Source organism: Cimex lectularius, unplaced genomic scaffold (genome assembly GCF_000648675.2).
Source record: "Cimex lectularius strain Harlan isolate CLEC.00 unplaced genomic scaffold, Clec_2.1 scaffold74, whole genome shotgun sequence".
Taxonomy (NCBI): Eukaryota; Metazoa; Arthropoda; class Insecta; order Hemiptera; family Cimicidae; genus Cimex; species Cimex lectularius.
This window is the reverse complement of record NW_019392795.1, coordinates 660,448-685,239: the sequence shown is the minus strand read 5'-3', so window position 1 is coordinate 685,239 and position 24,792 is coordinate 660,448. Positions and strand designations below refer to the sequence as shown.

The 24,792-nt window shown below is 34.5% G+C and overlaps 1 protein-coding gene across 1 annotated transcript; it reads right to left on the bottom strand.

Annotated features, from left to right (window-relative positions):
- Positions 1-1,981: 1,981 nt before the first annotated feature.
- On the bottom strand, positions 1,982-23,934 carry LOC106667585 (protein transport protein Sec24A). Its single transcript, XM_014395624.2, has 17 exons — positions 23,410-23,934; positions 15,590-16,293; positions 14,893-15,237; positions 14,714-14,830; positions 11,584-11,699; positions 11,405-11,507; positions 11,200-11,326; positions 11,030-11,139; positions 10,733-10,964; positions 10,516-10,673; positions 10,224-10,455; positions 9,722-10,162; positions 9,480-9,655; positions 9,275-9,412; positions 9,016-9,213; positions 8,832-8,935; positions 1,982-3,616 (listed from the first exon to the last, which is right to left on the bottom strand). Exons 1-17 carry the CDS (start codon positions 23,486-23,488, stop codon positions 3,505-3,507), a joined length of 3,492 nt encoding a protein of 1,163 aa, XP_014251110.1. The 5' UTR covers positions 23,489-23,934; the 3' UTR covers positions 1,982-3,504.
- Between the last annotated feature and the right edge of the window lie 858 nt (positions 23,935-24,792).

Sequence of the window (24,792 nt, the reverse complement as noted above, 5' to 3'; positions counted from 1 at the left end):
ACCAAATAAATTATTTTCAATTAATTAATCTTTAATTAAGGTTTTGGTTGATTTCGAATTCCGCACGTGACACTGACTTTTTTATCTCAACCAAAACCTTAAGTAAAGATTAATTAATTGAAAATACATAGAAAATTAATCTCCATGCTGGTCTACGGTTATTCTGGAGGGACTCCATTAACAGAGGTTTCACTGTACACAAAATGACATACAAACATGCATTTATTTGCACGCACATGAGAGACACATTCTTCTATCTAAAATGGAAACAAACAAAACCACACGAACAAAACATTTAACAAGAATTTCCTAATAATTGTGCACAATCATGAGAAAAATTATATATTTTAATTAAAATGGTCCTAAAATACACCACAAATACATATTTATATGGTAGGGGGGAGAAAAAGTGAATACATAGTCGCATTTATAAGTTGTCACTTGAAGTAATAAAATACTTTGATTTTTTTGTTAAATTAATGTTGCATAGGCCATAATATAAGGGCAGCTTCACTCTGGAGTGCCACATAAAGAAGATGGGCAAAGTAAACGGAAATCTGTCAAATATAAGTTTATCTTGAGGCGGATTCTGAGACTTGAAGATGTAGAGTGAAACGAACAGGCTGACCGACTAGCCAAAGGGGAGTTAATTTTTGGAAAAAGTATTAATTTTTTTTTATGTAGGTTGGTTTGAAATTTTGGCTATATTTGAGCTTTAAGGTTCAATTGGCATTAGTGGTAAGGATTCATGCCTCGCGCATACAGGGAGCTTCGGGTAGACAGGATTCTGCTTCATGACCCTTAAATTCAGATTTGACAAAAAAATTCAAATTAAAATACCTGATAGAACAGATTGGAAGAAAAGAATCCCAGTTACCACTGGGTATTTATAAAAATAAACCAAGGACTGGAAATCATAAGCCTTTGCGATATGCCATTGTGTTTCAAGTGGAGATTGTGGCTTTTGAACATTGTGCCAAGGAGTTTAAAAGGTATTGTTAACAGTAGAATTAGGTATCAACTGGACAGTCAGGCGGCACTGAGGGTAATTACATCGGTGGTAAAATCCCCTTGTTTGGCATCGCTTCAGTCATTTGAGCAAACAACAAAATTACCCTTGTCTGGGGTACCAGATCACAGAAGATAGAGGGGCAACGAAAGGCTGATAAATTGGCCGAGAAGAGTTTTACGAGGACACCTATAAGCTGTGAACCATTTTGTGGCACCAAATTGTCAAAAATGTGGATCCATCAGATAATGGATTAAAATAAGTCAAGTCCATTCAATAGGAACTCAGGACAGAGGCATGCGAAAAAGTTCATCGAAGGACCATCGTAGAAACTGACGGAACTACTAAGGACCTGTAAGTACTAGAATAATAGTTGGACTGCTGACTGGAAAAATATAGACTTGAGGTGGCAGAAACAAACTAGGAAGAAGAAACAGTGAAAATATCCTCTGTTGGAGAGAAGGATGCAGGCTGAGATTCCCACTCTTAGGGAAAAAAGCTTGGACCTGAAGGATACTCAAGGGCGTCCTTGAAAAAGCATTTAGATCTGGTAAAAAGCCTGAAGCTTAATTAATTTTAAACAATGGAGATATGCAATAGATTAATACTAGTCGTAGTATGCAGGTCGTAAAGAGGCCAACTCCTTTTCTAACCTAAAGGATATGTCATACAACTGCAGGATTAATTTTTAGTTTTAAACCAACTTTATTAATTCAGGCTGTTTATGTAAAGTAAGAAATATTAGGCAGTTTTGTATTGTATAGACTAAAACAGCCTTGAATTATATTTCCTTCATACGAGGTGAAATATGCAGCTCATAACTTTAACACTACTTCAAATTCGTATAGCCCCTTCGGGTAAACTTGAATAAGTGAAAAGTATCTAAAATTGTTGATGTATCGGGTTGTTTTGTAGGGTGGCATTAAAAAATAAATAAAGTGGTTTCATTTTAAATAAAAGAAATACTAAATAGAACAACTTTATTCAAATTGTTTATTCTTTCTAAATGCTCCAAGGGTGGTTTCATTTCATTCCAATAAAAGATTTCATAAAACTCAAAATTGGCTGCGAGCAGGAAAACAAATTGAATTGGCCATTTAAAAAGAAAGAGTAATATTCACAGGAATAAATAAAATAGTATATATATATTTTTTGTAACAACTAAAATAAATGTTAAAATAGAATTTTTACTAAGCTAAAATATAAGCAAAATAGACACATTTACCAAAACATCATAATGTACAGTAATAAACAATTATCTCCACCTCCAATATGAACACGAAAAATTTCCCTAATGAATACAATATGTTTACTTACATTATCAATAATTTTGTTTTTCTCTCTCTCACTTTCTATGCATTAACCAGCTTTAATGTGCTATAAAAAAAAAATTAAATTAACAATATCAAAATCACAATAGCCAGGAGTCTAAATATACAATTTTGTTTAGCATCCTTCGATTGTAATTTTCTTCCACTTAAACCTCATAAAAACAATTAATAATAAACAAGGCCATACAATATATCATGCTTTTTTATGAATTTAATCACAAAAAAGATTATTTTTAACTACAAAAATAATGAATAATAACTTTAAATCCGACATAACAAAAATTTCTCTTTACCATTCGACAAAAACAGAAAAAAAATTGTCAACAATAATATACATTTTACAATAAAAGACAACACATACCTGAAAACTTTAAAACAAATTAACTGTGATATTTTTTATTTATTTATTTTTTTTTTAATTCCATTTTTAACCGATTAAATTTTATTTTTTATTTAACAGTGCTATGAACATCACAGATTTTATGTGAATAAGTAACAAGACGGGCGATAAATTATTACTCGCTTACCTTCCTCCTCGATACTATGACTTATTTTTGTAAGGCGCCCATTGGTCGGTTTTTATATTTTAAATTAATAATAAAATTAATTTACCAATAAGGCACCCTTCAGTTTTAATTTACCTAAATACTCAGCTTTCACCAAAAACCCTATTCAGTAATTATTTATACATATTGATTTTTTTTATTATTAATAAAATACACTTGCCCTTATATTTACAGTTTACGAGTGTGATTTGTTGCTCTCGCCTTGACCGGCGGGGCAACGAAAGTAAATTGAAACTTTTTCTGTTTATGCGATTATTAAAAAAGATTTAACAATATGTAAAAAAAAATTTGTTTTCAATGTTTTCATAAATCTCTATGGTATTTAATTTTCAATTTCAAATTGCATTGTCATGCCTTCAGTTGCAACAACAGTCTTTGGTACAATTGTGAATTTATAATATGAAATAAATTCAGTCAATTTGGTCACTCAAGTCCAACACTGTTTTTTTTTTCCACGTTAATTTTGTTTGTACAAAGTTTTATGTATATGCAAACATCCGCTAAAAACAAAGAATTGAATCTGCCATTATTCTCCTTTTTTTGGTCTGTGTTGTTTTTTGTTTTTGTTTTTTTATCCCCCACCTCCATTTCAAAAATTCTATTTCACTAAGAGTTTGACACGCTGGAGGAATTCGTAGTACGAGTGTCCAGCTGGTGTCTTGTCTTCTATCAGCTTGTCCAAGAACTGCTGTCGTTGTGGGCTGTCATCCCTGATCACAAAAAAAGTCAAATTGTTATTTACAATAAATTATTATAAGCATGAATAAAAACGATCTTTGAACTAAACTAAACTACAATCAAACTTCCCAAAACAGACATTTTTAATAACTGGACAATTTTATTTTCATGTGTATGGTTTCAGTTACTTTACTAAGAAAAGTATTGGCCTGAATAACGTATTTTATCCTTTTTTGTGTCATTATTACTTATACAGTCCGAAAAATGATTAGTAGAAGTGTTTCTATTATTCAGTTTTGTTCAAGAACGTGCTTTTTGCTCATTTAAAATAGAGCAAAAATAGTGTATTTTTGCCATTTATTGAGTTTTTTATTACCATAAAGAAAAAAACTGCAGCTCAGACTGTTAAGAATATTTGTGTTGTATGTGGTGGTGATGCTTTACAGACCATCCATAACATTACTAAAAGTAATTAAACAGTTTAGGATTATCATTTGAAGCGGCAACCACTGTATTGGGATTTCCACCTGTTAACGCCAAGTATATTTTCTTTATTTTCCTCTGTAATCCCTGATCACTATCCTATCCCCATTCATCTTTTCCCTCAGTACTCCTCAACAATAAAAAACTTTGCAAATCTTTATCTCATGTTTTATCTAAAACTTGCCATATTTAAAACAGTTCAGTTCTTTAAGTTACCGAAGTAAAATCAGAAGAGAGTTGCCGTTGATTTCAAGCCCAAAAGTCCTATAAGGCTGTCTATGAGTCTTCAGCTGCTGAACAAGCTAAGTGGCTTTTGTACTCCTGGCTTATTCCTCAATTTTTATTTGATTACTTTTATTATTTTGCTTTATTTTTCTTTGATTTTGGTCATTTGTGAAAACAAGTGCCGCCCGCCTACTGAACTAATATTATTAAAAATAACTGAATTCTAGGAATCAGGAAGTGTCGTGTCAACAAAGGGCCTCAGTATCCAATAGAATAGGTAATTCCTGCTATCGCATGGCAGTACCCAGCTGAATTAATTAATTGGTGATGTCATGGGCTGCCAGTATCTACCCAGACGGTAGCTGACTTGAAGGTGAAATGGGATGTTTGACCAGTAGTAATTGGAACCATATATAAATATACTCCAATAATCAAGCTGAACCCTTTGCCATCGACAATGAGGGAATGGTTGAAACACAATAAGAAAAATAAAGAAAGTGCTATAATTTGTATAGATAGCCAATTTGCCTTAAATATGGTAAAGAATTTTAATTGAGATGAAAGGATAAGAAGGTTCCTATTCAGAATGAAAGCTCCACTCACATCATAACAATATTTTCCGTCCTCTTCATCAAAAAACCACTCTTTTCTCTCCCTTCTGCTCAATCTGGCCTCTTTCTCTTTTACAAAATTTGAAAACCCTTCAACCATAATATCTGCGTTTCATTGGTAGTGTCCTACTTTCATCAATCTCTTTCCCTGCCATCCCCTATTGTCTACCTTATTTACTTCCTGATTTTTCTCTTCTTGTCTGCCAAACGGCATTAGTTTTAGTTTTACTGCATTTACAATCCAATCTAATTTTCAGAATATATTTTTGTTTTTGTTGTTCTTACTTATATATATTTATTTTATACATAATTTTATACTTGTGCAGAGTTGAGCTACATAAATCGGCAATCTGTGTTTATTTTGTTATTATGTTTTAAAATACACAATCTAGACTTTTTTAATCAAGTAAATTTTCAATTAAATACAATTTTGTTTTTCTTTATTCTTCTTACATTTGCTTAATTTTTTCCGTAGTAAGAAGAAAAATAACTATTCTGGGACTGATGTCCCCTAAGAATAATTTACATGAGATAAAATAAAGGAAGTACCTTCTATGAAGTTACAAATTAAAAAAAAAAAAAAAGATAGAAATCTTTGCACAATGTATGCCAGTAAGGCAGGCCAGAAGAGAAAATTACGAGGATATTAAACAAAAATAATAAATGTTATTGTGAGGTCTCTGCTTGGAGGGAGAGGAGGTGATTATAAAGATGGGATTTAAAGGAGGAAAAGGAGGCAGCATGACGAATAGAAAGGGGAAGGGAGTTCCAGAGTTTAGGGGCTCGGATCAGAAAGGATCTTTCGAAGGTATGGGTTGTATGTTGCGGAAGAACAAGGTCGATTGGGGATGAACGGGTCTTACGAGTGTGATGTGAGGAGTTGAATTGGAGGGATTGGATGATGTATGGAGGATGACGAGTGTGGATGGACTGGAAAAGAAAGCAACCTAGGAAATACTGTGTACGGAAGGAGGGGAATAGCCAGGAAAGTTGGAAATACAACCCCGACACACGGGACCCCCGTGGGGTGCCGTACACAAATCTTACGCAACAATTCAAAATACGCTTCAAACGCGCGTTCTCCCTCTCTGAGAGACCACCGTATGCCAAACAGCTATAATCGAAGAAGGGAAGTATAAGGGAAGATACAAGGAGTTTGCGGGTGGAGAAATGTTAGAGAAGCCAGGACCGACGGAACAGGCTGAGGGAGGCGATGGAATGGCGGGAAATTTGGGAAATGTGGGAATGCCAGGAAAGGTTTTGGTCAAAGACTACTCCTGGGTTTTTAACCGAGGAGCAGAAGGGGATGGGGTGGTTATTTAGCATGAGAGGTGGGATGCTGGGGAGGGAAGTGAGGAGTTGCCTGGACCCGATAATTATGGCGGTGGATTTGGGCGGGTTGAGAACTAGGGAATTTTTATGGGCCCATTCGTTGATGGAATTTAGGTCTTTTTGGATCTTGAGAATGGCCGAGTGAAGATCGGAAGGGTGAAAGGATATGTATATTTGGGAGTCATCGGCATGTAGGTGATAGTTACAGGACTTTTTTACTTACAGAGAATATTATTTATTATTATTATTATTAATTTTTAAGGGCGTTTTAACGGCTAAGGTCATTTCACGCCCTTACTATTATTGTTATATTGAATATAAGTACTTTCTAATATATACATTATTATATTATTTTTATTATTGTTCTTATAATAGAGAAGTAAAAACAGGTAAGAAAGGTAACCAAATTAGGTTCTCGAACATTGAAATAGTGCCAACTGGTTGGGGGACACCTAAGGAGATCCTAATTTTTCAAGCAGATAGTGCGGGTCTCAGCCACAGCTACAAAGGCCGTAAGGTGCTGCCATAATGAATGTGTTTACCCATTCTCTATACCTTCTTCACGTGAATTGTCTTTTCCTCCGACATTGTATGACGACGATTTTCAGTTGATCAAAATAATGTGAAAAAGGTAGAGAAAATGTTAACATTAAAACAGGTGATAAAATGTATATTTTGTGGTCCGTCTTACATGACCAAAAAGATGTAGCATGTAAAACCAGCTTAACTTGCAAACAGTAAGGCTAAATACACATGGGGTGTTGAATCGTGCATAAACGGGTGCTTGTGGCGAACACATGGAGCGCTTGGACAAGAGTAATTTTACGATGTAAGTCGAAGAAGTCATATGTATGTGGTTTTCTCCATCATCACTATAAACTAAGAAGACCGCGTCAAAAGAAGTATTGGGTCCAACCTATTTTAAGAGATAGATTCACAAATAGTATGTTTGTTACTCTATACAAAATTACTTGATTATGAACCAAAATTATTCAATTATTTTAGAATGTCAATTAACACGACAATTTTTTTGCATTCGATTAAGGATATTTCATCAAGAACTCAGTGGTGCTGTGACTCCATCCCGCCAGAAGAAAAACTCATCAAAAAACGTGGTGTTTAGTGACCGTCAGCCAATGATTATTTGGAGATCGTGAGGTGCGGGTCTGGGTCTGGTGTGACGTAGGTTTTAGAAAAACATTTTCTTTATTGTGCCAGCGTTTCGATCTTTATTGAGATCATCTTCAGGGCCTGGGTTTTATAAACATTGACTAACACTTAAAAATTTAAACAATGGTTATAAATCCCAGGCTCTGAAGATGATCTCAATAAAGATCAAAACACTAAATTCACTAATTTCGTGGTCCGCTTGACCAATTAAATCATTGCAATTAATTGAGGTTGAGATAGGAAATTGATGTCCGAGTGGATCGAGGTCACGATAGCTCAAGTGGTAGAGCAGCGGCGTATCTAGCCGAAGATCGTGGGTTCGAATCCCGCTCGTGCCATTAACTTTTTTTCATCTCAACTAAAAACCTTAATTAATTGCAATGATTTAATTGGTCAAGCGGACCACGAAATTAGTGAACTTAAAGAATTAATATGAAGTACACTTCACTAAAGCTCTCCGTGACGGCCATTTTAATTGTCGTCAAGAATCCAAACCGATTACACGACATTTGAAAAATGGCAAAAAGGAGGGAAAACTCATCAGGTAGGGTTGAGATTGGAAGTTGATGTCCGAGTGGATCGAGGCCACGATAGCTCAAGTGGTAGAGCAGCGGCGTATCTAGCCAAAGATCGTGGGTTCGAATCCCGCTCTTGCCATTGACTTTTTTTCATCTCAACTAAAAACCTTAATTAATTGCAAAGATCAAAACGTTGGCATGATAAAGAAAATGTTTTTCTAAAACCTACATCACACCAGACCCGCACCTCACGATCTCCAAATAATTATCAAAAAACATCGATAGTGTTGACATTGCAGAACAAAAGCATCAACTTTTAAAAATAAATTGGAGTGCAAGTCAAAAGTTCCAGATATTAGATAAGATTTAAAAAAGCTCCAAAACTCTAAAACCATCTCTAAATTACTGGAATGTGAAAAATTTGGTGGTTGATGAGATATAGTCATTTGTGATGATTATGACAGATATGAGGGAGAACTATAATAAACACTACACTCCATGTTCCACAATGCAGGTCTTTTTTTCAATTTTGTCGATCATGAGAACAGTGTCAACAAGTTACATTTCCAACATGATGATAAAAAAAGAATATTCTATGGTAAAACGTGCGTTGATATGAACAGACCAATTAGTTACTTTGTATATCAACTCGGATGGTAAAACGTGCTTAGTGAGGAGAATCTTGAACCAAACGCTACTTTTAACATCAGTATTTCACTAAGGTGCGTTAGAAAACGCTTTTTGCTTATGGGAAGTTCAACTGCGTGTAGTTTCCGATCATCCTGGTGACAAACCCAACAACGAGGTTGGTGAAATGCCAAAAATATCTGACGAATAAAACCAGTACCAGGATGATCAGAGAAGATTATTATCATTATTAAAATTAATTTGACTTGTATCATAAATACCTGATAATTTCAATAGTAGGTGCTACTGCTTTATCGTTCTGCAAGAAATTGATAAAATTCCTCAACTCTTTCGACTCGGGGTTGTTCAATTCGGGCAAATCCAGCTAGAAAGATATTTTAAAAAATGAACATTGACAAGAAATATTTCTCTCAATTGGTTTTTCATGGTGAAAAGATATATTACCATATTGGAATTGATGGATGAAAAAGAAGGGGCGCTAAATAAAGATATCGCTAAGCTCTGACTAATATTATGACCGACGTATATCATAATCCTGCTTCCATCGTCCATTAAATAAATCCCTTGAGATTCGATCCTTTCGGCGCTCAAATGAAGCAGAGGTGGTTGAACGACAGTTTCATCTCCTATTGTCACTTTAGGCTAAAATACAAATTCATTTAAAAAATAATTTACAAAAGATTGAAGGATATTAAATACATACGTATTCACTAAGATTGTGTACGGGGTACAAATCGGGATGAATGGCCTGAATTAATTGTGATAAGGGAAGAGATTTCATTTGGCACATCGCATAAACCCTGTCGTCTAGCCTTGTGCTCTGTCCAACTCTAAATGCATTCTGAATCAAACAAAAGAAAAAGATGAAACAAATTATTGTTTAATTTGGTTGCTAATTTTTTATTTACGTATTTTAAGAGAGCGAGTATATAAAGCGGTAAAAGGCTAAGACTTGGTGGAGCGAGAAGACTCATAGATGGGTTGCTGGACTGCGTTAATTTGAATGCACTTAACATATCCGCTACAACGTTAACAAATGCCTCTCTCGCGTCGCTCAACGAAGACTGATGACATCTGTCAACGGCTAAGGAGAAAAGCACAGGTTAAATTTTATTTAAAAAAAGTTGGTATACAAATGTTCCTTACATACCCATTTTAGCTAAAAGTCCGATTATACATTGTTGATCAGCACTGTGGAGGACGTCTGAGAGGTTTGACGCGACCGGCAGGCAAAGAGTATGAACCCGAATCCTTCTTTCACCCTTGCTAGACGTGTATAAAAGAGCAGCTTGGAAACAGACGTTCTGCACATCGGTCAGGTTTTCGTCTATCGAGACTTGCATGCCAAAACCGGCATCGGGATTGATGTTAGGCAGTGAAAGGAGGTCAGTCGACCGAACAAAAAAGTTCCCGTGGAATGTATGTATAGATAAGCCTTTAGTGCATCTTAGTCGCATAACCGATTCAAAACCGATTTTACGACACAGATACCTATGCAGGCAACGCTGCAAAGCATCCACGTGTTTAATGTTTTTCGTATTGAACAGTGGAAAATGGTGTATGCAACCTCCAGAAAATTTGCTGATACCGCCTAGAAAAGATTGTTTAAGAACAAATTATTCAGTTATCATTATAAACAAATGACTACTCACTTAAAGAAGCGAGATCGACAAATTGGCTGTTCAATACGAACAGGTCAACCGCAATTTGTTGAGCAGAGCAGTCAAGCGCTAGTTTTTTATAGAAGTCTGTGACAGGGTTGAGCATATTTTGGTTCACGTTATCTCCTGATCGTTGGGATGGATCCTCTCTGGATTGCAGTTTTCCAGGTCCACAGTTTGGAAGGCACGTCTGAAATACTGAAATCCTCCCACCAGTAGCAGCCTAAAAATTAACATAAATTGCAATATTGTTCTAATTTTTATTAACATTGATAAAACTTACTAGAAGTTTGAACGCGGCTTGTAGAGCTGGCCCTAATGCTGAACCAGTGTCATACGACTCTTGATATTTAGTTGGAAGTTCCCTTAAAAGATCTCTAACAAGGCCTAAGCATTCGCTTAAATTGACTAATAAATTTTCTGGACATGGTACGAACATATCTGTAGGAGAAAAACCAGTTAAATAGAAATGCTTTGTTTTCGCTTTTATATCGACGCACCGTCAATATCTACGATGACCATTTGATGCGGCTGGGCTTGCGTGTCGGCCAGACTGTAATAATGCACAGTCGAGTCAAATGTAATAAAGGCAACGGACGTTCTACTGTCTCCTGGCAATGCTTCTAGCTGGGAAAGAAGGCATTCGCAAAAAGTCTGCAAATATCCGCTCTGTACTCCGAGCTGTGAGACGTCGATCACAAAGACATAAGCTGCCGGCTGTGGCGGCCTCACCTTAAAAATTAAAAAATTTAACACACAAAATCGTAATATTTTAATACAAGGGTTTCACAATTTACCATGTATTCGGATGGAGCGATGAACTCGATCGTGGCCGATTTTATCTCGGGCCTACGTGACGGATCGCCATATGTTTTTGTCAACGGATCATACTGAAACTCTTCAGGCACTGGGGGAGGGGGATTTTATTAATTTCTCTTGTTGGATTAATGATATATAAAATACTCACAATCATTGACGCGAAAACATAAATTGCACCTCCATCGTTTTGAATCGACGAAATAAACAAAAGGATTTATATAAGTTCTACAAGACCTACACCTCACTATTGCACTGCACTGTATTACTGATAATTGCTGAAATAAGATATAACAAAAGTGATATATTTTTTTTTTTTTTTTTTTAAGGAAAACTGTTAGAAAAAAAATACTCACATTAAGATCTTTAAAAGGATGGATTAAAACACCTAAAGGTAACCTAGATTTATCGAGTAAGCTCTTCGTTTCGGGAATTCTTGTTAAAGTACAGCGGAATATGCTTTCGGGAAAAAATTCATTATTATTAGCATTTTATAACTATTGGCAAATATTTGTGATTATACAAAAAAACCTACTCAGGGCTACAGTTTGACGATTCGTAATACTCCTGGGATAACCTTATAGGAGGAGGTTCGACTTTAGTAGGAGGAAGAATGTCCCTTGCCTTTAACAAATCTACTGCTTCCCTTCCCTGAAAACATTTTATATATTAATTAAACTTTGTTATATACACCTCATATTGTATTCCTCATCCTGTACATAGGTACGATTACGGGTTGATGGGGTACTGAATACTTCTCTACCATCTTCTTCCTCACACTATGCATTCATGCTTGTAAATCAATCTCAACACTCAATCTCACATAACTATGTATGTTGGGTTGTGGGATGTGCAGTTATATAGAAAACACAGCGTAGTGCTCAATTCTTTATTAAATTTTTAAAGAATTGAACACTACGCTGTTTTCTGTATGACTGCACATCCCACAACCCAACATCGTTGAATATAACAGTCATAAATAAAAGATAATATATATAGATCACTCTCCAAAAATCAGAACAAGGGACCAAAAGACTCATTGGACATAATTCACATATCATGTGGCATTCCTACTTGCTCTCTAGAACCAATTCACTTGCATGGGACATACTGAGCATTTTTTCTCTGCATACTGGGCACCTTAGTAAGGAAGTTTTTCACCTTCAGCCTTCGTGTTAAGATACTGCATTCAAATTGTAAATTTGCCCACCGCCTTTCTCATATTTTATCTTGGAAGTTATCAGAAGATTTTTGACCAGAAACTTAACACTTTAGTTCAAGCACTGGATTGATTTTGCGGAGAGATACTTGTGCAATTTCAATTCCAACTTAGAAGATCAATACAAGTTGAGTGCTTGGGTCATCCATCAGAGGATAGACAAATATCCCCAGAGGAGTTTGTGCGATTGGCTTGACAGTCAAACTTTTTTTTTTAATTCCCTAATGATAAGAATTTCTTACAAGCTTACAATGTATGGCTATGCTAAACCAGGTGTAAATGAACCTTTTTTTTGCTATTCTGATCCCTCTAGGCCACCTATCAGCAGTGCTCTTGATATGTGAGAGCTTTTCAACTGATTCGCCCCACCAATGCTGCCACTTTCTTATACATAATCAAGTTTTTTATAATGCATTTTTAGCATTAGAGCTGGATCATGGTGGTATGTCTCGATTTTAGCCTGTCTGCCTTTTCATTTCCATCTAGACCTATGTCAAGGAATCCAGACAACTGTATTCCTGAGACGCTCCAGTTCGTGGTATCTTTCCAACAAGAACGAGGTCAGAAAGTGCCTGCAGTTACTGCACACAAGAATTCGGTGCAGATAAGGTACGCCGAGATCTCCCATCGTCTCTAATCACCCCGAAGTGTGCCAAATCACATACAATTTGCACCTTTGCTATACATTGCAGTTTTAGACAAAAAATTCTATTAGTCCTTGAAAACAAGAAAAAAGCCAAAATTCTGAGAACTTAGTTTGTGGTAAAGGTACAGCAGGATAGACAACTTGGCTAATAGGGTGAAATCGTCCAGTACGGCTGGAAACCAGCAGCATAATTAACATTACTGAGTTTGTTTTTTATACTACCAAAATAAACACATACTAGATGTTTTGTAAGTATGATTTTTTTTAATTCAAACAGAAGAACAATTCCAAAACTCCTACTCTTCTTACTTTGGTGATATTAAATAGAATATCGTATAAACTCCCAGGAGCTTTGAAGAGAATGGCTGTACAAACTAAATGCTCTCATTTAATTTTTTACATTCACATAATGTAACTAATAATTTTAGGGGACTGTGGTAGGTGAGTGGTCAGCATGATACATTCTCGGCTCTACACCCTGGGTTTGATTACCACCGTTGCCCCTGGCCTTTTTTTCACACAACCCTTTCACACAAAAAAAAAAAATGCACATCACATATGAAGCTAATACGCCAAGTTCATAAGGTCATTAAAAGAAGAAAAAATTATTTTTCTATCTGTGGACCCTTATAAGCAGACAAAATCTCAACCACAAGTGCTGTCTGCTTATGTGAAGATTGACTGTATATGTATTGTTTCTTTCTAGTATGATATGCACTTTATATCTTGTGGTTATGTTTTTCTACATTTGATCTTTCCTTCAGGTTTTTTTTTTTTTTTTTTTTTTGCAACGGAAGTGGCACCCAGTACAACATGGCTGCTGTATAGAAAGCCAATTGGCATTATATTTTGTGTTAGTAACAAGACCATGGTCTGTGTTTAAAAAAGGCAGTGCATCATCAACCAAGAAAGCAAATATCAAATCACATAAATATTGACATTTCCACTTAGTAACAGTTTCAATTGACGCTTTTTTTTAATGATTTGGAACTAATACTGATGGTTTAAAATTACCCATGTGTTTAACTATTTAGAACTGATTTTACACAAGCAGAGTTGAGTTAATGTTATCTGTTTGAGGATCGAGAATCCATTTTCTGCAAGGTCAAAGTTTTATTCATTAAAACTGCCGAGATAATTAAAACAGCTGCAATCTTAATTTTTTGTTACAATGGAATTATAAACCTATGAAAACTGTCAAACGGACAAATCAAGTTCGAAGAGAAGATTTTTATAACTGCATAATCTTATCAGGGACAAAACAAAAAGAAACAAAGACAAAATCTTACAAAATTTAAATTGTACTAACTTTCCTTTAATATCTGAGCAGATTATCTTTTTTAATCAGTCAAGGTCCCTTCAATAAATAAGCAATCAATATGCTATACTAATATACTAATGCATATCATCCATTTTGAATTTTTGACTTTGTCAGAGAGCATGTTGTACTTATGATAAAAACAAAGTCAAGTCACCATAATGTTTTACAGCACAAAACTGTCGATAACTCCTTCAAAAAATGTGTAAGAGTAGTTTTATTTTCAGGCTTTTGACAAGTTTACATGCTGATTCACACATAAAAGCAAGATTTGTTTTTCGATAGATCGACCTAAAATGAATCATAGTGGACTGATTACTAAAATTGATCATCCTGAACCTTCATTCCTTTCCTATTCTCCAAATCTGCACACGATTTTGGCAGCAGTATTGACCATATCATGCTTCAATATCTTGCTCATTAAATAAATTTCTAATTCAATAAATATTTAAATAATTTTAACAATTAAAAAAATTACTTACCCAAAGTTTATTGTAACCAGCCTGTACAGACATCCCTGACATAGAATTTGCAAGATCGTCGACACCATAGTAATTAGCTTGGAGTTGATTGTACTGTTGATAGTTTCCTACGTTGTTCTAAAAAAATTTTTTTTTAAACAAAACTATTTTTAGTTAATAGAACAAACTTTCAATCATACCTGTTGATAATTGTAGGACTGATACTGTGGCTGCTGATTGAGATTGTTTGCGAGGTAATTATCCGGAGGCCGGTTGTTGTACTGATTCTGGTAAGTTTTCGGCGGCACCTGACTCACCATAGGTGGCCCTCTCATAGGCGGTGCGGTGAGAGGTTGCGGCCGGCTCTGTTGAACGGGCTGTGGCGGCTGGCTGTACATTGGCTGCTGTTGCGGCTGGTTTAAAATCGGCTGCTGCATGGCAGGCTGGGTATAAGGCATTTGCTTCACTGTTGGCATGTGGTTTGTCTGCGATGGGATCGTTTTGGGACTGCCGACGTTACCTTGTGTCAAAGATGTCACTGGTTCCTGAAAATTATTGCAATGATGTAATAATTTCTAATTGATTTTGTTTATATATCTGTGGTGTTTTAATGCCCATTTTGACCTAAATAATAATAATAATTGAGAGATTTCTCTGCGTGATCTGTAGGAATAATGAATGAAATCTGGTCACTGTCATCCTGGTTGGACAGACCAACCCAGTGAGCAACTGAGCAAAGGCAGACCAAATTGAGCACATTTTCTCCAATAATCCTGGTTATATGTCAAACTAGGCAAACTATTGCTGACTACAGTTCATCACTCTACAGACCTCATCATGTTTCACAATGTTTCTATAATTAAACATAATCTAAAATCTAATATTTTAGAGACTTACTGTGTAAGGTATTATTCCCAGTGCATTAGTCCTCGGTGGCCCAGAAGAGATGGGGTCTTCTTGGGTAGGACGGTGAAGCTGTAGGTTTGTCGGCTGAGCGGGGTATGTCTGCATTTTTGGTGTCTGGTAATTATTGAAATTAGGAGGTATCTGAGGCAGGTATACGTTCTGTTGAAGGGTGTTTTGCACAGGAGGCCGTTGGCCGTGGTCTTGAGTATTATAAGGAGCCACTGAATTGTAAGAAGTGTCTGTTTTAGGTGGATACCCTGAGCTGTTCCAATGACTGTTCTGCACATTCTCCGGGCGATAAGAATTGGTCTGGGCATACTGGCTGTAACCGTCGCCCATGCCCAGGTGTGCCAGGGGGGCGTCGGATTTTACTGGAATGTAGTTCTCCTGCCTGGACTCTATCCTCTGAGTCTGTCCAGCATATTGGGGTTTCTGCTGGTTGAGGGGGACGGACGTCGGAGGTGGTGGCCTCTGTCCGTTGACATCACCCATGTATTCGCCGACGTTGCTCGCAATGTGCTGCCTACTCTGATTGGTATTCATGGCGTCGTAAGAATAAGAATTTTCTACTTCTTGATTTTTATAATTTGTTATATTACTATTAGGATTAATTGACTTGTCATTGCTAATATGGTTTACATTTGGAGGTAGCCGAGAAGGAGACCCATCCCTAGACGATTGTGACGAGAGGCTCGCTGAAAATAATTACAAAAAACAGTTAGAACTGGTTTTATTTCATTTATTAATAAATTATAAACTACAATAAGGTTAAATATACCTAAAATATTCTAAACCTGAAAAATTAAGGGTTTTCTAATAACAAGTTGTTTAGCAATCATATAATAAAATGCACTGAATTCCAGATTTGTCCAATACTTTCACCTCAAGTGTTCAACCATTCAAAATCCTTCCACTTGCCTCATTGAATTTTAAAAATTTATATAAGAAATAAAATATCACTGGAGAAATGATGAGTGCAAATAAAGTCAAGGCAACAAGGAATCAGAGCAGAAATAGATTTAAGAGATTTTGCTTGATTAACAGAGTTTGTGGGATATGATAAAAATTGTTACTTTGCCGAACTAATGTAGATTTTTTCTCATTATGGTTGATAAAATGTGATACTTTACACAATCACTATTAAACTTTGATAAATGTACTTAAAAACCTTCCAAAACAAATTTGCTATTATTTTCATTTTAATTATGATCCAACAGCATTAAAAGTATTCATATAAAAATAAATTAGAAATAATTGTTACTGGGTAATAAAAATTTTTAGTTTTTAATATTTGGAATTTGATTTCATTTACGAAGTATCACTATATTTTTATTTTGCAATTATTTACACAATAAAAGCATCCTAACCATTGTTAAATTGTGTCATAATTTCTTTAGAGTTCAAGGTAATTCCAGAATAATTGCTTTGTATGCACATTTTTAGAGTGCTACTACTGACTAAAAGAAGAAAAACTACCAAAACAGCGTTTTCAATAGAATCTATGTTTTTAATTTTATTTATATATTAAAACAATTTTAATATAAGCTAATAAAACAAAAATTGTGTCAAAAGAAATTTTTACAAGATGACAATGAACTAGTTTCAATGAAATACCCGCAAGAGTTCAAGGTGGCCACCATTCTCCCCCCAAAAAAATTAATAACGACCCTGAAAGTCATTCTGCATTTCTTCCCCCCCCCAAAAAAAAAAATAAATAAATAAATACATTTAAAAAAAGACATGCTATTACACCGTGAATATACCTGTGAAACATTAAAAGACCATTGGAATTTGTACAAATTAGAAGTTAAAAATTTAATTGCAAAGTCATTCATACAGCTCGACAGCGAATCCAGGAAAAGAAAGTGAATGCTTTCAATACACTCACTTTCTACAGACATTGTAATTGTTTTAGAACCTTGATTATCATGCCTCATGAATTCACCTTGAGAAGCAGAAAAATGCAAATTAATGAAAAACCCTAACACTAACAAGAAAGGTCATTAATACACAAATTATTACATATAATATTTTTACAACTATTAATTTAAAATAATTAACTGTCCTTTATGAAAAGGTTTTCTATAAATATTGAGACTTTAAAGAAAAAAAATTTAGGATAAAATGTTTGGACATAGGTCAAATATTTAGATATAAATAATATTTTCCTTGTAAGATTTTGCCCGGTTGGGTTTTAATTGTTAAAACTAACAATAACAAAATGCAAACAAAAATTTACTTTCCTCCAGTAGTTTCCATTTTAACATTTTCCAATGTCACATTATTTTTAACTTTCTATAATTACTGAGATTCCATTAGGTGACAAAATTTAAGTTGCAAGTGTGTTGGTATGGGTCATTTATTGGAATTGAGTCACAAAGTAATCGACCTCTCTGTCTCCACACAGACCGTTCAGTGGGGTCCTGAACCAGCAGAGCTGTTCATCCTCCGCACGTGTCGGAAGCTATTTAGGTGTAATTTGGCCATTTCTTGCCTCATTCACACTGAGTATAACCCTGCGGTTGGCGATTCATTTTGTACCCAAAGCCATTAAGTCTGTGTTTATCATTTTTTAATGTTTTGTCCCACACCTCGCACTCATAGAGCAGGGCTGAGTGAGCGAAGCATACTTGCCAAGGGGACCCAATTGGCATTTCATTAGAAAGTACAAAATCATATATGTATAGGTGGGACATTTTAAGCTGTGGCCTTCGGAGAAATGAAATAATCTCATAAAAATTTGCCCCACTGCATTTTAAATGCCATGCCAAATCGACGATGGAAAAGCCATAAATTCTCTTTTTACTTTGTCAATCGTTTAGTCATCATTTGTATAATTTTAATAGTATCGATTGTCTCAAATAAACTAATTGTTACTATTTATTTACATAGTTTTTTATGTGTTCTGTCTTATGAAAATTACAAAAACTTATCAGATAGCGAGAAATCATAAATGTAAAATTAATTAATCTCTTAATATGGAGCCAAATATTTAGATATTTGATAAGAATTAATTAATTTTGTTCATTAGAATTTCTCCTAGAATAAATACTAAAATCACTAATAATAAAAGCCCATAAAATTTCTATAATATAATGAATGTTATTGTGTATTTTTTAGTTTTCCAACCGTTTATTGTAGTCTGATGAAGTTTATTAAAATAACATCCTTGATGAACTCTCAAATGTTTAATACTTTTATTATTGATCTTCTGTTGCCGCTTCTCAGCAAATTTATACAAATTTAAAAAAATTAAAATTTAAAAATTAAAAAAACAAAAACAGGATGATCAGTAACAACCAAATTACAGCTCTTTATTTTATTTTGGTATTTGCCGTACGAATTAGTTGTGAATAGTGATTAATTATTTAGTTTCAATTACATTCTTTCCAAAAAAATAAATTTACAAAACTCATTGCCTACGACAATTATAATTTATGTCTATTTGAAGTACACATCTAGTAACAATCGTGATAAGCAAACTTTTATTTTCAAGGAGACACTCGAAAATGAGTAAACGATTAGACACATGGTAATATTTGATAAATTACTGCTCTTTTAAAAAAATTAAAACTTATGTAATTTTTTAAAATATACGTAATTCTAGGAAATAATAAACGGACTGATTAAAAGTAATGATAAAAATGAAATTACTATGACAAGATATGATTTTTTTCGTATGAATGTCTCTTTTTCATTATTTCCGAAAGATTAAGCGTTAATTTTGTTGGAAAATAGTTTTTTTTCTTACTAAACTTCAAGGAATTGCGATGATTAAAAAATGCCACACATGCCAAGACAATTGCACCCTGTATTTTTTATCATTGGAAGAAATCGAGATTTGAATCTTTTCAATGTCCCTTGACAAAAAACTGATATCAGGCATTACGGACGAATAATAATGCTAAGGGTTAAAAACAATTGAATTTTAGAAAAGAACAAAAACTAAAAACTTTATAGTATTTAATTTTTATTATAGGTGGTCTGAATTGTTTTTAATAGATTATTTTAAGGTTTCAATATCAATTTTGTACAGAACAAACACTCAACAGGATAAATTCTTTATTAAATGCTCTATTTCTTAAATCTTTGAAAGGGGTAGTCAAAAATTTAAAAAAGTTAATATTTTGAACTTTGGACTTATGGCTATTGGAGTACCAAAACAATAGTTAATCTAGTCAATTGAGCCCCCAAGAGGGCAAATTTTCATGAGGAATTTATATCCTAATTCTTAAATATTGGGCCCAGACCAAAACATTCCTACCTAAAATGGATTTTACTGTTTGACTACCTAATGAAATCTGAATAATTACAAAAAACCTGTCAAAGGGGCAGGCCAAAACAAAAAATTAATAGTTTACATTTTGGACTAAATGTGTGTGTCTAGTGGTGTTCCAAAATGACTGGAACATTAACAATTTAAATTATTTAAAGGAATACAAATTTTTTACCTTTACTATTATCAATTTGGTCGACTGAGCCCCAACAGGAAAATTTTTTTACCTAATTGTTCAATTGGCCCAAAACGTATTTAAATAAATTCCATTTTGCTATTGTCAATTTAGCCAATTGAGGCAAATTTAAATGTGGAACTTTTGACATAAATTTTTAAATATTTGGACCAAAGCAGTCCTGCCATAAATGGATTTTACTCTCTGATCACTACCTCATGAAATCTCAACAATTACACAAAACATTTCAAAGGGGCAGGCTAAAAACAGAAAATGAATATTACAAAATATTTGTAACATTTACAATAATCAAATTACTTACAGGGAATACGATTTTTTGTCTTTTAATATTCGCAATTTAGACTACTGAGACCCAACAAGACAAATTTTTGACGTAATTTGTAATTATGATTACTACGTCATGAAATCTCAATAATTACAGAAAACACGTCAAAGGGGCAAACCAAAAACAAACAATGAATATTCATTTTGGACTAATAGCTACAATAGTGGTGTTACCATATAACAGTAACATTTACAATAATATAATTATTTAAATAAATAAATATTCTTTTCCTTTTGTTAATGTCAATGTGGTCGTTTGAAACCCAAAATTTTTTATATGGAATTTTTGACCTATTTCTTAATTAGTAAACATTTATTAAAAATGAACGTTATATATTTCAGACTTAAGGCTAGTGGCATTCCAGGATAATTTTATTATTTAAACAAAACACAAATTGTTTAAACAAACAGAATTTCTTTCCCTTTCATTACTGTTAATTATTCAGATATCGTGAGATGCGGTCGGGTGTGATGTAGGTTTCAGAAAAACATTTTCTTTATCGTGCCAACGTTTCGATCTTTTATTGAGATCATCTTCAGGGCTCAAAGTGTTTGTCTTCTGTGTAATTGTGCCATCCTTGTGTGTCGTGTTGAGAGTACCCGTAAGTAACCCCTACGAGATTGGTACATGGTTAAAAAAACCTTCCTTTCACGCTAATGAATTACATTCATTTCATTAAATTAACATAAAAACAACAGAGGCACAATACAAATTTCTATTTTCATAATCTCACTGGCACTCTCAACAACACGACACGCAAGGATGGCACAATTACACAGAAGACAAACACTTTGAGCCCTGAAGATGATCTCAATAAAAGATCGAAACGTTGGCACGATAAAGAAAATGTTTTTCTGAAACCTACATCACACCCGACCGCATCTCACGATATCTGAATAACTATCGATTAACGGTCACTAATCTCTACACATTACTGTTAATATGGACATTTGAGACCTAATAGGAAAAAATTTTGTGTACAATTTTTGACCGATTTTTTAAAAATATTATGACCACACCAAACATTCCAACTTTAAAAGGATTTACTAACACCTACCTCATGAAATCTCAACTATTACATAAAACCCGGAAACAAAATATGCCTCTTTTACATTTTAGAATAATGAACAGTACAGTTCCAGAAAAATTTTAACGTTTACAGAGGTAAAATTATTTAAACAAACTTTTTTTTTACTTTTGCAACTTTCAATTTGGTCAATTGAGAGCCAATAGAAACCTATTTTTATGTGGAATTTTTAACCCAATTCTTAAAAATTAGGCCCATAACAATTTATTCGTACCTTCAATGGATATTACTAGCCGATTACTACTTTATGAAATCTCAATTATTACATAAAACTTTCAAAGGGGCAGGCCAAAAACAAAATATGCTTCTTTTACATTTCAGAATAATACCCAGTGGTATTCCAGAAAAACGTTTACAGAGGTAAAATTATTTAAATAATTTTTTTTTAAACTTTCAATTGAGTCAATTGAGAGCCAATAGAAACTATTTTTATGTGGAATTTTTAACCCAATTCTTAAAAATTTGGTCCCGTCCAAAATATTCGCATCTTAAATGGATTTTACTGGCCAATTACTAATTCATGAAATATCAATTATTACATCAAAAGTTTTAATAGAGGGAGACCAAAAACAAAAAATAAATACTTCAAAATATTTGTGGAAATAGGTAATAAGACAACAAATAGGAAAATACTGAATACAATGTGTGGTGTTTAGTGGCCGTTAATTAATGATTATTTTTTGATCGTGAGATGCGGTCTGGTGTGATATAGGTTTAGAAAAACATTTTCTTTATCATGCCAAACTTATTATATTTAAATTTATTATTATTAAATTATAGAAATACATGTATTACCATAGAAATACATGTATGACTCAATCAGTACAAATACTTTGAGTCTAAAATTGTATTACAAATGTAATTGTATGGATTGTACGCAAATGTTGTAAATTCATTGTATAAATTCGTTTTTTCACATAGTACATGTATTTGTATAATCAAAACAATGTTTATAAATCTCAGGCCCTGAAGATGATCTCAATGAAGATTGAAACATTGGTACGATAGAGAAAATGTTTTAGAAAATGTCACGCCAGACCGCATCTCACGATCAACAAATAATTACTGAATACAATTTTTTACCTTTTGCTATTGTGAATATGGTGAATTCAGACAACACAGGGCATACTTTTGACCTGTTTTTTTTAAATAATAGGTGGTACAAAAAAAAATCAAAACCCTTAATGGCTTTTACTGTCTTATTGTTAGTAGTGAAACCTCAATAATTATAGACAACCCTTAATAAGGGCAGATGAAAAACCCTGTTTATTAATTATTGTTGAGAAATGGTTTATTTCTCACTAAAGATTAATAAAAACAGGCTTTCACCCCATGGATTTTAGGCTTTTTACTAATTGGAATGTTAATTGTAATAGAAAACCTTTTCAAAGGGCACGCCCAAAATAAAATTCAATTCAATATTTTATTTTAAACAGTGACATTGGATTTGGCAATAGTAAGATTATGTGAAATGGTGTATTATTAATTATAAACTTTTTGAACAATGGAATCTTTGAAAGGATGAATTTCGTTAATTCAGTCAGTTAATCAGTGAGATTTGAGGGTTTTAAATGAAGAGATAAGTGGCAATTGTGCATGTTCATAGGCAAGATATAAAAGGGCACGTTTTGAAAAAAGATAAAGTGGATGGGAAATTAATTCAATTTTCTTTGCTTGGGTTGTAAAATGGAAATGGATAAATTATATGGGGTGGAAATTGTGTTGGTGAGAAAAGCCGCCACCTGCGATGAGTGTCGGCCAGCGGCCGGTGCACTATCGTCGTACGTCGGCCCTTCCTCATCCGTCCTTGAACGGGGCGAAAAAAGGGGAAAAAATGCGCCGAGGGCCGGGCCGAAAATGCCTACACGTGTCCCGTTCTGTGCAATTTCCCCATCCGTGAAATCGCGGCTCTCCGCGTATTGTTTACCTGGGTAGCTGGTCGAGGACGGGGTCGGTGTGCCGTTTCCGGAATTGCTGGCCGAATAGTTGTAAGGCTGGCCGTTCATAATTACCGGGCAGAGTTTCCCTCAGAATTTTCCTCTTCCGACGGCACTTTCCTCTTACAGCATCCGCTCCTAACCTCCACAGAGGGCACACGTCGACTCGTGATAACTGGCTCCGGATCGACGTAGAACGGTTTGACGCTTCCTCTCCGGACGCACTGATCGCTCCTCAAACCGTCTCTCCTACACTCGAATCACTCCGACTCCTGGAAATACTCCCTCGGCTGCGGGTTCTCTATTCGATCAATTCGATGGGAAAATTGTATAATTACATTTTTCACTACGGATTTCTCGTCCTCTTTTTTTCCTTTCTTCGCACGTCCCTGCTTCCTCCGCTCGGGCCAACTTCCTTTTGCGATTCGATATTCCGTCAAATAATTTAAATAATAAATATAACAAGAGCGAGGAGGGCACACTAGCCTAAATAGAAGCAGACTGGCGGAAGCTGTCAAGAAGTAAAAGGTTACGTGGCCGACGACGGCCGACTCGGAAACCTCGCCTTCATCATCATTGGCGCCACTTACAAAAAAAAATGATGATGCTTATTGCTTAGATTTGCCTTCTTTCTTAAAAAAAAGACCTGCTTCTCTTTGGTGCTTTTTCCCTCGTTGATGGATTTCTTTTCTATTTCACCAAAAAAAAGAATTAAAAATCACGAGAAAACTTAACAAATAATAAATTGAAAAAATTGATAGCCAATGCCTCCCCAGACAGCTCTAAATGCTTTCCAGGACTATAAGATCTTCTCAAAACGTCTGAAACTGCCTAAATATCTTTAAAAAACAAAAAACTGCAAATAGTCCAACCCGAAAGTGGATCCCATCCATGTATTGAGACACCACACTTAGCATGAAAAATGGCATTGAAACAACTCATAAACCCATACCCGTACATAAACAACAGCCCCGTTAAAAGAAAACTAATCTTGGACTTAAAGACTATTAAAGAAATATTGAAAGCATGATGCAAGAAAAACTACTCGCAAAATATTCCTTTAGAAAAGCCCCTTCATTCACACTAATAAATTACATTCACACTGCCCCAGAGTATTCTATTCCTCAGGGTTATTGGGGATAAGACCTTCCATTTGTGTTATTAAATTACATTTACGTAGTATTTTACACTACCCCAGAATACTTCTTTTCCTCCAGATAAATGAGAATAGTTAGGAAAAGCCTGCGACAAAGAACTCGTCAGCAGGGGTCGAGATGCAACCATCTGTAAATAAAGAAATAATCAGCCACCGTTTCTAAAATAAAGACAAATAAGGAGAAATGACAAACAGAAAGAAAATAAATCCTATAAAA